General features: G+C 47.1%; 1 protein-coding gene across 2 annotated transcripts; it reads right to left on the bottom strand.

Moving 5' to 3' along the window:
• Nucleotides 1–5367: 5367 nt before the first annotated feature.
• HNRNPUL2 (heterogeneous nuclear ribonucleoprotein U like 2) lies at nucleotides 5368–16224 on the bottom strand. 2 transcript variants are annotated; one of them, XM_077287558.1, is made up of 14 exons: nucleotides 15722–16224; nucleotides 15164–15296; nucleotides 14092–14162; nucleotides 13608–13747; nucleotides 12561–12651; nucleotides 12359–12471; nucleotides 9743–10006; nucleotides 9296–9418; nucleotides 8870–8998; nucleotides 8613–8781; nucleotides 8335–8520; nucleotides 8147–8256; nucleotides 7956–8045; nucleotides 5368–6013 (listed from the first exon to the last, which is right to left on the bottom strand). In XM_077287558.1, exons 1-14 carry the CDS (start codon nucleotides 16143–16145, stop codon nucleotides 5951–5953), a joined length of 2106 nt encoding a protein of 701 aa, XP_077143673.1. In that variant the 5' UTR covers nucleotides 16146–16224; the 3' UTR covers nucleotides 5368–5950. The 2 variants fall into 2 exon arrangements, with proteins under 2 accessions (XP_077143673.1, XP_077143672.1); XM_077287557.1 differs by having other exon boundaries at nucleotides 5368–6016; nucleotides 15722–16223.
• Between the last annotated feature and the right edge of the window lie 64 nt (nucleotides 16225–16288).

The raw sequence follows: 16288 nt of genomic DNA, 5'->3' as shown, positions 1-16288 counted from the left end.
AGGTCCAAAATGGGGCGTACCGTCCCGTCCTTTTTTGGCACGACGAAGAGGTTTGAGTAGAAACCTCCGAATCTCTCGTGTTCCAGAACCGGAACGATGACCCCGCTTTGGCGGAGGGATTCGATGGCGCGGTGAAGGGCGCGAGACTGAGCTCCCGAACTTGGGAGACAAGAGGGAAAAAACCGTGCTGGAGGGGAGGCGGAGAATTCTATTTTGTAGCCAGACGACACCAGATCCCTGACCCATTCGTCGTGGATGACGGAGAGCCAGACTTGCTGAAAAAGAAGCAGACGTCCACCTACTTTGGAGGTGTCGACTGGAATAGTCCCCGAGTCATTGTGAAGGGAATCTTGCAGGCCTGGACCCTCTGGTTCTGGGTTGCCTAGGCTTTCCTCGCCAGGACTGATTCGGCCTGAAAGAAGGTCGAGATTCTCTGTCTGAGCGTGCGGATCGTTCTGATCTGGATGAGGGGGCAGAATTGGACCAGAATGGGCTACTGCGAAAGAGCCAAAAGCGAAAATATTGTTGTCGCTGAAAAGCAGCTTTGGGCTTGTGTTGCGGGAGGAACTTGCTCTTTCCTCCTGTAGCATCGGAAATAAGCTGGTCTAGCTTTTCTCCAAAAAGACGCCCGCTCTGAAAAGGAAGAGAAATCAGAGACTTTTTTGAGGAGGAATCTGCAGACCACTCTCTGAGCCAGATAGCTCTCCTAATGGTGATGGCGTTCGAAGCCGCAGTTGCTGCACAGTCCGCTGCGTCGAGGGACGCATACATCACATAATCTCCAGCCATGGCAATTTGTTTGGCCAGGTCCGCCACCTCAGACGGAACTTCTTGTTCCTGAATGGATTTCGCGAGGGCATCTGCCCAGTAAACCATTGCCTTGGCAACCCAAGCCGCAGCGAAGGAGGGAGATAGAAAGGAACCTGAGGATTCGTACACTGAGCGAGCTAGGGAATCTAGCTGGTGTTCCGTGGGATTCTTAATTGAAGCACCATCAGGAACGGATAAGAGAGTTTTGGTTGCCAAGCGCGAAACCTTTAACAAGATCTGCGGAAAAGGAATACTTCGATTCCAGGGCCTTTTTGCCTGTAAAACGCTTATCCGGACGCTCCCTGTGCCGCCTGACTATATCCAGGAAATCTGGGTGAGAGGCGAACGTCTTATGGCAACGCTTGTTTCTCGTAAAGGAAACGGAATGGTCCGGAGCAGAATTAGAGTCATCGTCAACTTTTAGTGCATGATTGACTGCCTCTATGAGGGAGTCGACAGTAGACCTAAACTCCGGAGCATCCGGGTCTAAGGATGCATCAGACTCATATTCAGTGTCGTGATCGCTACGGGCGATCGCGGAGCCACAGAATGACGCAAAAAGGGGAGGAGCCTATCGTAATCCGGCCTGTGCTAGGCCGAAGCCAGGGACTAAATTTGCGGCTTCGGCCCGGCGCGCCGGCCCCTAGGACCCTGAACAAAAGGTGAAGGAGCCCTCCGGAACCGCTGGGACGACCGAAAGCATGTTATGGCACTTACCCCGAATAGAGGGGGAACGCAGAGAAGCTTGCTGCAGGTGAGCTGTGCCCGGGGTGATTAGGGCGGTGCAGGGTTGGGGGAAGCCTCTATCCACCATCCCCATAAAAGGGGGGTAGAGAAGAACCGTCCGCCTCCTTCCATCATCCGCTTTCTCAGTGGTGATGCAGTGGGGGCTGCACGGACGCCACAATGCCAGGTGCCTCTGAACAGCCGAGGGAAAACCTGGTGGGCAGGGCAGAATGTCCGGCAATAGGCCTGGCTGCAGAAGAGGATACTGGAGGTGACACTCCAGTGCTCGTCTGATAAGGGAGGGGGGAGATCGGTGCCCTTGAAGGGGCCCGTCGCCCCTAGAATCAGCTCAGGCAGTGGCTTCCCACGTCGCAGGAGAGGATATGGAGAGGCAAAACTCCCGTGCTCGCCTGTTGTTGGTTCGGGGGAGATCGGAACATGAAAGAATCCGTCGCCCCATTTGTCCGGGATAAAAAGGTTTAAATCCAGTGTGCCTCCTACGGACACTAAGCTTGAACTGGGTCTCTGGAAGCCAGCATGAGGGTGTATACTGCAGGGGAGGAGCCAACTCTTTTTTGTCTCAACTTAGTGTCAGCCTCCTAGTGACAGCAGCATAACACCCATGGTCCTGTGTCCCCCAATGTGGCAAAGGAGAAAAAGGCAGCGCGGTCGCCTGTAAGGCCACCGCGCCGGAGAACTGCGCGGCCGCCGAAGGAAGTAGAGTGGCTGCAACGCGACAGGGAGGCCAAGGCAGCCTGAAAAAATATCCCAAGGGACCCCCAAATGACTACCCCGGAACTGAGGGACTCAGAGGGTAGGGTATGTGGAATACTCACCTAAAACATCCTTACTAACCTCAATCCGGGGAAACTATCAGAAGTCCAGGGAGCTGCTGGACGTCCTCGTCTCCTCCAACAGACAGGCTCTGGTGGGCGACGGAGCTCGGACTGGACTTCTAAGCACGCTTGTGTGCTAGGATCTTGGTCCTGCTGTGGGATCTATGAGGATACGGGGTGGCAGTATACACCGTACTCATAGTCCATAATGTGGGATTACAGGTGTGACTGTTCACCCTGTATCCCTCCGGAAAATCTGAAAAGAAACAACACACATTGAGGTAGATAAGGGTCTAATGAAAGACCCGTGTCCACCTCCTACTGACACTAAGCTAAACTGAATATCCTACTTCCTGTCGGTGGGGTGTATACTGTAGAGGAGGAGCTAACTTTTTTATTTGCATAGTGTCAGCCTCCTGGTGGCAGTAGCATACACCCCATGGTTCCTGTGTCCCCCAATGAGATGCGATACAGAAAACCCTTCAGTAAGTTGCCAAAATTTTTCAACTTTTGCCATTTCCACGCCTGTTTAGCTAAAGAGGGTAGAGCCGAGATAGCAGCATGAGCTGCGCCGTGCTTTATAGTCAGATTTGTGGTTAGGCGCATGACATTTAGTAAATCAGGTACATCTGACTGTTGTTCACTTTCATCTTGATGAATAGGGGCTCATATGTGTTTAAGAGATAAATGAGGGACAATATCATCCTAGGGCCTGGCTGTTACCAAACTATTTAAGGTTCCTCCCTAACTTGAAGGGGTCATCTTGTCCAGAGTTGTGAATCCTCAGTGTGTACAGTCAGGAATCTCTGGGACAGGCGGTCATGCATCAGCAAGTTCATGATTTTCACAATAGTGGCCACATTCCGACTAGACTTGTTCAGCCATGCAGCATGCACTTGTATTGAACAAGACCACTCACGTCTAGTCAGCATGTATACAAATCGCACTCATACCGGCTTTCTGGATAAAACTGATTTTTAATATGCTCTTATGAACTTTGTTTAAAGGGGCTGTCAAGGGCTTTAACGTTGGTGGCTAATACTTAGGGTGCGACTCCCAACACACCCACTGATCAGCTGTTCTCGGTGTAGACTGACTGGAACCGCTCTGGTGACAGAATATTAAGATCGATAAGGGGTGCATGTGCTTTAAGTAGCAGATGTGCAGAGCCCAGATGCGGCCATTGCTCAGTCAACAAAGCTGTGCAGCTCGGTATATGAGCAGATTTGGCTGACCCCAGAACCCCTGATCAGTGGGGGTGCTGGGTGTCATACCCTCACCAATCAGAAATTGATGACTTATCCTAAGAACAGGTCATCAGTGTTAAAGTCCCCAGACAACCCTAAAAAAAAAAAAAAAGTATATATCCACATTCACAGGTAGTCAGCAGCAGTAAACTAAGAATATCTTCACAACTGAATGCAGTTGTGTTACCCCTAACTCCAGTACGGTTACACACTGGAGCAGCCAAATCCACATCACTCAGCCTAAAAACACTCCCATGTGCATCATTTTCTCCTAATCAATGTTAATGAAGGGAAAATAAACACATGCGGGCATGTAGAAGAACTCTTGAATCCATGAGGAATTTTTACAGAAAGTATAAACCTCGTGACTGCCATGTCAGTATTTAGTGGTCGCCTCCAAGTCGTAGCAAAAATACTTTTTTGCTGCAACTTTGGAAAACTAGTTTAAAGTCTCTACGAGGCGCCAGTCACATTTTAAGGTTGAAGGTAGACAAGCACATCATGTTCAACTTATAACCCAACACATTGATCCAGAGCAAGGAAAAAAATACCCCATGAGGGAGATGCAAATTGCCCCATAGTAAGGTAGAGTCAGGCGGACGAATCACTCAGATGGGGATCACAAGGCAATGCTTGGACTGGCCAGCAGCTCAGAGATTCACAGCTGCATAGAATGACATGCTGTCATATGCTCAGGAGAGCAGATGACCAGTCCGTGCACTGCGTTACGATCCTCATCCAAATTATACGGCCGTCTGACTCTGGATCAACAGCCCATTACAGACTTTAGTACCTACTGTAATATATATATATATATATATATATATATATATATATATATATATATATATATATATTTATTTAAAGAACAGCATCCAGGCCTTCTTGTACTTTAGTGACTTTTCTTCCCTACAAGCATAGTTTTAATACCTACTGCTGAGAGTCAGTGTAAGAGCCATGTGTATGAAGCCCAAATCTTTAGGAAACCAGATTTTTTTTTTTATTATTATTTTTAGCCTCATTCTCCTCTGCATCCTTTGGCTGGAGATTTAGGACAGAAGTCCCATCCCTCCCTCCCCCCATATACATTAAAGGGGTTGTCAGGCGAATAATAGTCATCACCCATCTCCAGAGGACAAGTGATAACCTATAGATCAATAGGGGGGCCTGACCGCTTGGCACCTCCCTCTACAAGTGCCAGAACAGTGCACGTTTCTCCCAGTTACACTGGAGCAGCAGTTTGCAGTCCTTCACTTCATTCATTTTATATGGCAGAGCAAGGCGCAAAATGCTCAGCAGTGGCATAGAGCATGAAAGACGCGGCCATCAAATATGTGCACTGCAACTCCAGTTTAAGCCTCCCTTCCTGGAGGGGGGTCCCAGCGCTCGGACCTTTACAGATCTACAAAATCACCCTTTCTCCTGTGGATAGGCAATTATGCTATTAACCAGACAACTCCTTTAAAATGGAAGAAATTGCAAGACACTTTGAAAGGAAAGTCAATTTAGCAGGAGCGTTAAGGCCTCATGCACACAACTGTTTGTAAAATACTGTAAAAAAACAACCAAGTACTGCAACAGGCGTGTGCATGAGGGCATCGGACCAGATATAAAGAGCGTAAGCTGTGAAGCACGGTGCTGAAAGATTAGTGCAGAAACCGCAGCAATTACGCGCTGCAGTGTCCCAAAGCAAGGACGGGGGAGAACAAGTTATATCAAGCTGACTCCAAGGGGGCACACAGACAATGTTTAACAAATTATGATGGGTTTATTTTTCTAGTTATTCTACATTAATAACATTGAAGCCAGAGCAGGGTAAAAAAAAGAAAAAAAAAAAACAAGTGGTGGGCAGCACATACAGATAGTGGGCAGCCCCTTCCCTCCCCCCACAACAAAACTAAGCAGAAATGACATCACACAAATTTTATTTCTTAAAAATGTTTCTTGGCATAAAAATTAAAAAGATTACAGGGTTATAATGAGACGGAAGTAAAAATTACTGCATATTACTCCCAGCTAAGCAGGAGGATGCAGGGCAGGACGGAGCCCTCTGGTGGGACATTCACACAGGTGTCTGCCGTGACGTCCCCGGGGGACACTTCTGCAATACACCTCTCACAAGGTTTCCTAAAGATTGACAAAAAACACACACACGTTTAAAGGAGATCAAGTCCATGACCCTTTACATGCGCTGAAACTTTCTTCACAAAAGGATTTTTGCTTTTTGTTTTAATGTAGAAAAAAAAAAAAACAAAGAAAAAAAAAGAAAAAAAAAAAAGAAATATACAATCCAAGCCCCCTGTGCTGCCTTTCTCTGCATTATGACTTCTTTCACCGATATCCACGGTAGCCATAATAATCCCAATATTGTGATCGGTCATTGTAGTTCTGCCACTGCTGAGAAAACACAAAAGCAGAACATCTATTAAATATAATGCAGAAGGAATCATACAGCGTCTGTGAATCAATCCTATCTAAATGGTTCTGCTAAGACCGCGCAGGGTCCGCGTGTTGTGGACGTAGTACAGGCCCTAAATGTTGCCGTATCGCTGCCATTCGAACAGGGCTGGCTCTATAGGATGTACCATTGTGTTCAACCATAGACTTGGTGCAAATTAATGCACACGTCCATTTCCATCCACCATGACAGTGGTCAACATATTTTAGATTGCTGGAAGTGTCGCCGCTTAAAAAAAGAGAAGCTCTGCGCAAAGTATACAGATAAGAGGCCTGCTAAGAACTCAATTTTTGGGGGGCATTTAATAAAGGTGCTGTTCCACCACAGCAAATCACCAGCCTATTGGAATAATTCCATGGCCATACATGCACACCAGTCCATTCGTCGTCTATAGGTCTGCCGGAGATGGTAGACTACATCACTCTGCTATCCCAGCGTTGTACAATTGGGACAAAGCATCCATAGGAAATAGGGATAGTGGTGGAATCCCCAGCAATCAAGTGATCACCTATTTTGTGGGATCAGGTGACAAAATTGAGGAGTAGGGGATTACTCCAACTCTTTCTTCCGTATCAGGTGGTGAGCGCAGCTGGTGGAGAACACCTTTATGATATGAAATTTGATAGATGGCAATTGTGCACGGGTCCTCTACCCAGCACACATCCTAGCTATCAGGAAAGGTGATGTGGCCTCATGCCTCCCTATAATTAAGTGACAAGAATCAGGATTGCCCTTTAAGAGAGATTTCCTAAGGCCATGTTCACATATTCAAGATTTTACATCAATATTTTTGTCACCCAAAATCAGGAGTGGAAAAATCAGAGGAAAAGTATAGTAGAAACACGTCACCACTTCTCCATTTATCACCCACTCCTGGTTTTGGCTTACAAATACTGATGTAAAATACTGACCAAATCCTGAATGTGGCCTGCCAGTCACACTATAGGTCATTACTTTTCTTGTACTGTACTTTAAAAGGAGTTTTCCCACCAACTCTCAATCATCAGGGAGCAGCACTGCTGAAATGGCCTCAACATTTTGCCATTTCACATGTCCCTGAGCCATTAAGATAGAAAGAGGAAGGGACACAGCAAGCAGCCATTGATTCACCATAATGAAGTAAGAGGCACTGGATGACCCCTTTAATTTGCGATTGCAATCTCCCATTCAAACACTAAAATTAGTATCAAAAACGGCACCACTCTTTACAATGGGTCTTTTCTTTACCGAGCTGCAAAGCTAGCTACGACTCATGGACAATAGTAGAGTGGTCCAAAACGCTGACACTAGTGATGAGCGAGTATACTCGTTACTCGGGTTTCCCCAAGCATGCTCGGGTGGTCTCCAAGTATTTTGGCATGCTCAAATTTAGTTTTCGTCGCTGCACAATTTGCAGCTGCTAGACAGAATGAATACATGTGGGAATTCCCTAACAAACAGAATCCCTGTATGTATTCAGGCTGTCCAGCAGCCTCAAATCATGCAGCTGTGGCGATCAAAAATCTGATCACGCCAAAATACTCGGAGACCACCCGAATGCAGTGCAATCTCAGATCACGAGAAGGAACAAGTGAAACACTTAAATGTACATTAAAGACTGTCAGCCAGAATAACCGTTCAAACCAAGCACAGGCGCTCTGTGCACCAAACCGTTCAATGTATTCTCCAATCTCCACTCCCCCCCCCCCCCCCCCCCTCCTTGGTTGACAGCTCTGGCTTCATAGAGTTAGGTAAGGACAGAGATGGATGGAACGGTGTACTTAAGTGTTTGGCCACACCAAGGAGCAACGAGTGCCTGTGTGTCGGTGGAACAGTCATTCTGTGCCAACAAAGTCCCTACAAGTGTGAATGGCAAAGAAATTATTTTGCCAAACTTACCCCTCCCCTGTTCTGTGGTCTGTAGTTCTGCTGCCCTCCATAGTATCTATTTTGCTGGTCAGAATAACGATCATAGAAATTCTGGTAACCCTGGAGAGTAAAAACCATAGAAATACAGACGTCACATGTAGCCAGTACAACTTGATATTTACTCTAAAGCTTGACATACGTCTCATGCACCAATTACTTACCCCTCTTTGGGGTGCCCAGTATTGCCGTGGTGGCTGCTGATGATATGGTTGCGGCCTGGAGTGATGCATGTACATACGATTGTTAAAGTTCCTTTGTTGCTGGTAGTTTCCTGAGAAGGAAAGCAAGTGACCCATCAAACAACGCTGTGGAGTAGTGTATCACCCCAGGTGTGAGATTTAGGACTTACCGCCCCCTCGTCCTCTGTCTGTGCGAGCCCGCTTCTGCATGCGATTTCCCCTCTTCTCGTTGGTGGGTAGCTTCTGGCGTGCTTCCTTCTTGGCCTCACCCACCAAAGATTCAGCTTCTTCCTGGTCAAGCTCCGCATAGATCACATCTTCTAGAAATTCAGTCTTTGTAGGGATCACAAAGTTGGCTAACAAGATGAAACAAAAAAAACCAAACTAAAGATTAAGAACTTGTGCAACTTATAAATCGGCCACAGCATCACTAACAGTGATCAGCTACCTTTCATTTCCAGGAGCACATAGTCTGGAATGATCTCCTCCTCTTTCTCCTTGCGAGACTCCAACCTTTTCTTCCATTCGTCATCCTTGAGGACCAGCACGACGGCTTTGCGCTGAAACCCTTTAAAGCAGTGCATCTTCCTGCGCTGAGCCGAACCGTAGACTGTGCACTGCGCGACGAAAGTCAAAGCGATAGGACAGAAGCCACAAGGCGAAAGCCCCCCATTAATCTGAAGTCACGCGCTACCATCTTCTCACCTGATCAATAATGTAATTCCCCATCCTGCGGGCAGCCACCGGTACCAGTCTGATGAGACATTTGGTTGCCAACTGGACAAGGTTATCCTTCGCTTTCTGGTCCAGTTCTGGGGCATCCGGACCAGCGGTCTGAAAAAATGGGGAAAAGAAAAGCCAGACTGGCTGATTACTGTGAAATGTAGGCAAAAACCTCCTTTTATGAAGATATTGCTTATAATGGAGTTGCCCATTCAAAAGATCAGACAGTAGTGACTGCAAGGATCCTTGCAATGCCAGTTAAGTATGTTTAATCCACTGGATTTTTTTTGTTATTTTATTTTTTATTTTTAAAGCCGACCAGTCATGCCTAATATGAAAAGGCATCTACAAATTGGCTGCATGTTCTGGAGGCTTTTAATTCATGCTTTACCCAATCTCCTAACGTACCTTTAGCTGTGGGATTAATGCTTCTGTAGACAGATGATGGAATCGCTTTTCTGGGTTGTCTTTGCTGTATTTTTGGGCCCAAGTGGTTTTGCCAGTGCCTGGGAGACCAATCATCAGTAAAACCTGGAAATATAAACACGCAAGTTAGAAGAGCCATCAGGTTGTTATTCTTAGGGTTTCTCAGCTTTTGCACGTTGCCTCCTTATTAACGTGCAGTTAGACAGCCGTGCAAATCCATCTGCCGAACAAAATGGCTTCATAGAAATGCACGAAGCAGTCATGCTCGGGTCAGGAAACCCACAGCATGCACTATGGTCCGATCTATGACCAGTTTGCACGGACGTCTGAATGCACCCTGAGAAGGATCGGATTCCCTGTTGGGCTCCATCAGTAATACAATTTGCAGCCATAAACTAAATGACCCATGGCTGTGGCATCAGTACCGACCTCACACTCTTCTGCACCGCTGGGTGGAAGGGGTGTCCTCTTAAGGTCTTCAGATTGGATGTCTTTCACAAATGAGAAGCCGTCTGGTGGTGGATGCCAGGGTTCCTCCTTTTGTCCAAAGTTAACCTGGAAAGTGCAGCCTTTGCACAAAATATGGGGCAGCAGCACTTTCTCTCCCAAAGTACTTTTTTCCACAACAAAAGCCTGAACCGAGTCCGTGCCATTTTTAGAGAAAGATATCTCCACTGGGTCAGCATCTAGATTCTGCATGGATAAGAAAACAAGAGACCGCACACAAGTAAATGTTAGTCTATAGTAGCATTTGGCTCTAACCCCTTTCCGACATTGGAAGTAATAGTTTGCCGATGTCGGACTCCCTCCTTTTGATGTGGGCTCCGGCGGTGAGCCCACATCTTTTCTGGCACATGTCAGCTGTTCAAAACAGCTGACATGTGCCTGCAACAGCCAAGGGCAGAATCGCGATCCACCAGCTGTTAACCTGTTAAATGCCACTGTCAAACTGACAGTGACGTTTAACACGCACTTCCGGAAAGAACGCCGGAAAACCCACCTATCGCCACCCGTGTCACTTGACAATGGGTTGTCATGACAACCAGAGGTCTTAAGCAGACCTCTGGTTGTCTGATTATCGCCTGTATATAGCAGAGCCGATCAGGTTATGGCAGCTTCTAGTCTCCCATGGAGACTATTGAAGCATGCCAAAAGTAAAGAAAAAAAGGTTTTAAAAAATACAAAAAAAAAATTTAAGTTCAAATAACCCCCTTTTGCCTCAAAGTAAGACAAAAAAAACCCCAAACATTTGGTTTTGCCAGGTTCAGAATCGCCAGATAAAAAAAAAAATAAATAAAAATAATATTAGCCCGATCACTAAACGGAGTAACAGAAAAAAAGACAAAATGCCAGAATTATTTTTTGGCCACCGCATTGCATTAAAATGCATTAACGGGAAATCAAAAGATTTTATCTGCACCAAAATAGTATCTTTAAAAAAAAATCAGCTCAAAGCTAGTGATGAGCGAGTGTACTTGTTAATCGGTTTTCCCAAGCACGCTCAGGTGGTCTCCGAGTATTTGTTAGTGTTCGGAGATTAAGTTTTCATCATGGCAGCTGGATGATTTGCAGATACTAGACAGCTTGAATACATGTGGGGATTCCCCAGCAACCAGGCAACCCCCCACATGTCCTTATGCTGGCTAACAGCCGTAAATCTTTCAGCTGAGGTGATGAAAACTAAGTCTCCGAGCACTAAAAAATACTCGGGAGACCACCCAAGCGTGCTCGGGAAAACCCGCGCAATGAGTACACTCGCTCATCACTACTCAGCGCTTTTTTTTTGCAATTTCACCACACTTGGAAAACAGAAAATGATTTCCAGGACACGACATTGTAAAAACAATGGTGTCGTTCAAAAGTACAACTTGTCCCGCAAAAAACACAAGTCCTCAATTGGCCATTTTGACAAAAAAAAAAAAAAAAAAAGTTACGGCTCTGGGAAGAAGGGGAGCAAAAAGAAAACAAAGACACCTCTGGGTGTTAACCTGTAGATATTGGGTTAAAATGCAGGTTATTAGCGTTATGCAAGTGCCTGAAAAAGCAGCAGCTGGGAGAAAATTGACCATTTCCCCAGGGAGCCGCCGGCTTTCAGTCATACAGTCGTGCCTGGAGCAATTAGAGTCGTAGCAGATATTGTAACCACACATCAGCATTGACTGAAAGCCGCCTCTATACTGATGCACTGCAGACCGGCTGGCAGCGCTGCGGTGTGCTTAGATCCCAGTGTGACCAATTGCTCCAGGCAAAGCTGCATGACTGAAAGCCGGCGGCTCCCAGGAGCCGCACACTTTCAGTATTGCAGACAGACACCTTTATAAACACTATTAATCCTATAATCTGCAGGGTAATTGCATTACTGGACCAGACCAATTACTTTAATACCCAGATGTAAGGTATATTTACACTGAAATCCAGCGGTCATTTAATAGTCTGTTTACAGAGGCAGCCGATGCTGAAGATTTCCACCGAACGACCTGTAATAGTCCAGCGCCAATCCAGTTTACACAGGGCTGCCGAGAACACTGATTTTTTCATCTGACGAATGTGTAATCGCAGAGCGATTGGCAGTTTTTGTAGACTACGATTATGGGGAAACAACGCTCCAATACAATTATCGTGAAGTGTAAATACACCTTTAAAATCTGTTCTCCCAATAATTTTAATGTAAAGTAGTATTTTAAGAAATCCTAACACATTAGGACAAATGTACATTTAAAGCAAATAAAGTAATTAGAAGGGGCGCTTTGAAAATTGAACAAAAAAAAAAAAGAGGGTTTTTTTTTTAAAGTTCCAAAAAACCTTCAATTTGCAAAACTGATTTGTTAAAACGCAGCTGCCTTGTTAGAATGACAAACAGTAGTCTGATTAGCTGCAGCCATGTGGCGCAACAACTGAACGAGAGCCCCAGGACCATAGTGCTGACACCACGGGAGGAGTGTGTAAGCGTTAATATCGGCGCCAAACATTTGTTGTCTTATTAAAGGACAACACCTTTAATATTCGCCTGTAAACATAAGGTTTTTAGGTAAAGCAGTAACTTACAGCCAGACAACCGATCACATCATTTACTTCATAGGATTCCCCATAGGTTTCGAAGTTTCCACTGGTGACCTTGAGCCCACGGCCGTCGTATGCAAAGGACAAGTCATCCTCACCTATGAGAGACGGGAGGTATAAGAGGTGGGCAGCTCAGCGTTGGGTCGAGATCACACATCAGTAACAGAGGAAAGAGTGCAGCCATTACCCAGCTGAGGAGCAGAGCCGCTCACAGACCAGCCCACGCGGAGTAACGGAGTCTCTGTAACGCCCTCCTTCACAGGAAGATTCTCAGTCACCTACAAAACAAGGAGAGGATCACGTTGGGGTATCAGCCTCAGCGAGCAATGAGTGCAACCAGTCAGACAGCAGCATGGGGGGGGGGGGGGGAATCAGAAACTGGTCAACCTCCCCTGCAGAGAACAAAAAAGTCACATTTAAATTGATTGTCTCATTTCAAAGACCCCTTTTGTACTAAAGGGGTTATCCGAGACGTTACCTATTTTTCCTGTGGGGCTAAGAACAGAGGCAATCTATGCCAGCTCATAGCGGTCACGGACCACTCCCGTCTGCAATTTTTCTGCTTCTTTTGACCTCACATCAACAGAGAGTTCCTTCCTTGTCTGCTCTGCTGTCAACTGGGCGTCACTGCCATCATGCTGATTGACAGCTGGCTCCCTGCTGCCCATCAGCATTGACGCCCTATCAACAGAGCAGAAGAGGGAGAGAAGCAGCTCTGTCATCATGTTACCAGAAGCTGAAGAATCGCTGTCAGGAATTGACTGACCTCTGAGCCAGCAGAGATCATGCCCAGTCAGGTAGTAAACCACAACTTGCCTGTACGTTCTTAGTCCCATAGGGAAAAATAAGTCAAGTTGCCATTGAGTTAATGGCAGTAACAACGTTTTAGTAGAAGTGTCATTCATTCTAGTTAAGAGCTTTCTTCACCCTAGCTATGTTTGTGGCTCATTAGCACATGATCATGGAAAAAAACGAATCTACAGATCAGATCTCAAGAAGGGGTTCTGCAGCAGTCTTGAATGGAGTGGTCTATACAAGTATAGTGATCAGCTTTCTCCAGCATGTCAGACAACAAAATGAACAGAGGCCGAGCATGAACACCTCCGCTTCTAAAAACCAGTGTGCTCATACGGATCCAGAGGCTGGAAAGAACATTTTTTTTGTGGGAACAACATTTTCATAAGTGTAGACGCCCCCTTAAGTAAGGAAGAGACAGTATAACCAAAAATCTCACCTTGACCTCAAAGTAGACCTTCCCCTTTGTGGCTCCATGGGTAGCGCGGGATCCTGACCACAGTGAAGGGAATTTCTCAGAAAACAGCGGACGTCCACCGAAGCGATCCTTATCCATTTTAAACTGCAGATCACAGGTAGCTGCAACCAGAAAAGAAGACTGAGAAATCAAAGCAAATATTTCACATTCTGGAGACACAGCTTTCAAAAGAGGAGATGGAAAAATATTTAGAATCGAGAGTCCTCAGTGGTCGATTCTCAATTCTAAATATTTTTCTATCTATAATTTATCTTTTCTGTATCAAAAGTGAAGATGGAAATGTTGTAACACTACACTCGGAATATATGGATGGCTAATAAAAATAATAATCTCAATATTACAAATGACTTAATAAAGATATAGATGAACAACAAATGATGTCCTGGAGGCGGCAGATCAGAGAATGCAGATTATGCATGAAGGCAAGTAGCAGAGAAGTACTTACACTTATCAAGACATAGTACACCTTCTTCCACTTCATCGCCAGCCTCCTCCGGGGGTACAGGGGACTTGGACCTGGAATTAAAAATAAATAGAGAATGAAACATACATTTGCATAATTGTTGTATAATTAGTGATCGGAACAAGTTAAAGTGACATGTGTCCCATACTACGACCAAGTGCGGTTTCACCAGAAATGTGTCACATTTTTACTGCCTATGGACGTTTGAGTTTTAACAGACTTAAAATAAAGTTTTGTTTTTTTTTTCTTTTTTCAATAATTATCAGATGGATGTGCTGAATGCTTTCCTCCTTTTTCCCTGAACTTAGCAGGACTCCCACTCTGAGCAAGAGAGACCACTCGTCTGAATAGACAGCAATACTACATTTGCCCTGTAGTGGGCACTGCAGGGCAGTCCTGTGCTTCGGTAAGGAGTCAAAATGGTGGAAATTAAGGACGGCATCAGAATACAACCTATTGTTTAAAGTCAGGTTTGTCTATTTGTGAATATTTATAGTTTTCATACAATGAAAACAAAAATCTATATTTCACACTGCCATCATCTCTAAGACCCATACTGTCATCCATGCATTGGACGATTCCAAGGGGGCTGGCATCGGAGGGGATTCATGTTCGCTAGAGTCTGTACACCAGTCTGTCTACTCCATTACAAAGGAAGGTCTGGCACACTGCAAATACAGTGGGACTGAGTGAGCGATGGTGGCCACGTTAGTGGCCACGTTCAGCGACCGTCAATACATTTTTCTATGAGTGTAATCCAATCCACAACTGAAGAGGTCAGATGTGCAAAATGCCTCAAGACAGATCTCTGCGGCCGCTCCTGAGCGCACACTGTCAGGATTCCCTGGTTTCTAGTGACAAGCAGGTCATCTGCAGCCCTATAGTCACTGCAGCTGGAATCTCATCACTCACTACAGAACCTAGTGAGAGTATAGTCAGCACATGAGCGCCCTGAAAATAAGAGGGGAATCCTGACAGTGTGCACAGTGCCACAAACCTGCGGCGCACAGGATTGTGCTTCTACTAACAGAGCGGAGAGAAGCGCTGGGCTCACCGGCTGTAATAGCCTTCCTCCTTGTATTCGTGATACGTGCGTCCCCGCTGCTCCTCCTCACGCACTCGCTTCACCCCTTGGCGGGGGGCTCCGGGGTTCCTGCCCTGTTTATCCCTTTTCTCCCTCTTCCCATCTATAAATAATAAGAACAAGTTAAGGAGAAATAATAATAAAGGAGACATCCGGGGTTTATCGCTTTGCAGCCAGGGCCGGTGTTAGGGGCAGGCAGAGCAGGCAGCTGCCTAGGGCCCCCCAGCCCTGTTTGCAGCAATGGTCTGTAACGTGCTGGGGTGCAGTCCATCGATCTTCACTCATCAGAGGCCCCCTGGATCCCAGGCTCTGTCTAGTCCGTACCCTGCAGTGGCAGAGATGGCAGGATGGTAATCTGAGCATGGAGCCCCTCCTCCCCACACACTGTACTGTATCCCCCAGAATGCCCCATGCTCAGATTACCGCCCCGCCCCCTGGCGGCCATCTCCGCCACTGCAGGGCACTGACCGGAGAGGATCCGTCCCGGTGCCACCAGCTGGCCAGGCCGCGCCCGCCGCCATCGCTCACCTCCCGCCTTCCCCTCCTCCTTCTGCGCCGCTCCATTCAGGTTGCCCGCGCCATCCCCGGCAGGTGGAGCCTCGTCCGTCGGCTCCGCAGCGCCCTCTGCAGGCGGAGAGGCCGCACCCGGCCGGGTGGTGGCGGGCTCCGCCGCGGTCTCGTCGTCCTCTTCCTCCAGCGCATCCTCGGCCGCTGCGGCGTCGTCTTCCTCCTCCCCCTCGCCGAGCTCGAGGGCCCGCTCTTCCTCCGTCTCCTCCTCCATGCTGCCCGCCGCTCCGCGCTCCTCGTCGCCTCCTCCCAGCATCTCGGAGTCCAGCGCCTCCTGCAGCCGATCGCTCAGCTCGGCCTTCAGCCCCCGGCCATCCAGCCCCCTCCGCTGCAGCTCAGCTCGCAGCTCCGTCACTTTCATCCTGCGCGGGTCCAGGCCGCTCATAATGCCGCTGATCACAGATAAAGACACAGGGCGGATGTGCTCTAAACGCGCAGGAAGTGGACGAGGCTCCGGAGGCCACACCCCGGAAGTGGGCGGTAAACCTGGCGGAAGTGGGCCTTGTCTTCACTACACACACGCCGACA

The sequence above is a fragment of the Ranitomeya variabilis genome, chromosome 2, assembly GCF_051348905.1.
Source record: "Ranitomeya variabilis isolate aRanVar5 chromosome 2, aRanVar5.hap1, whole genome shotgun sequence".
In the NCBI taxonomy this organism is placed as follows: Eukaryota; Metazoa; Chordata; class Amphibia; order Anura; family Dendrobatidae; genus Ranitomeya; species Ranitomeya variabilis.
The sequence above is the reverse complement of the archived record's forward strand: the minus strand, read 5'-3'. Positions and strand labels throughout refer to the sequence as shown.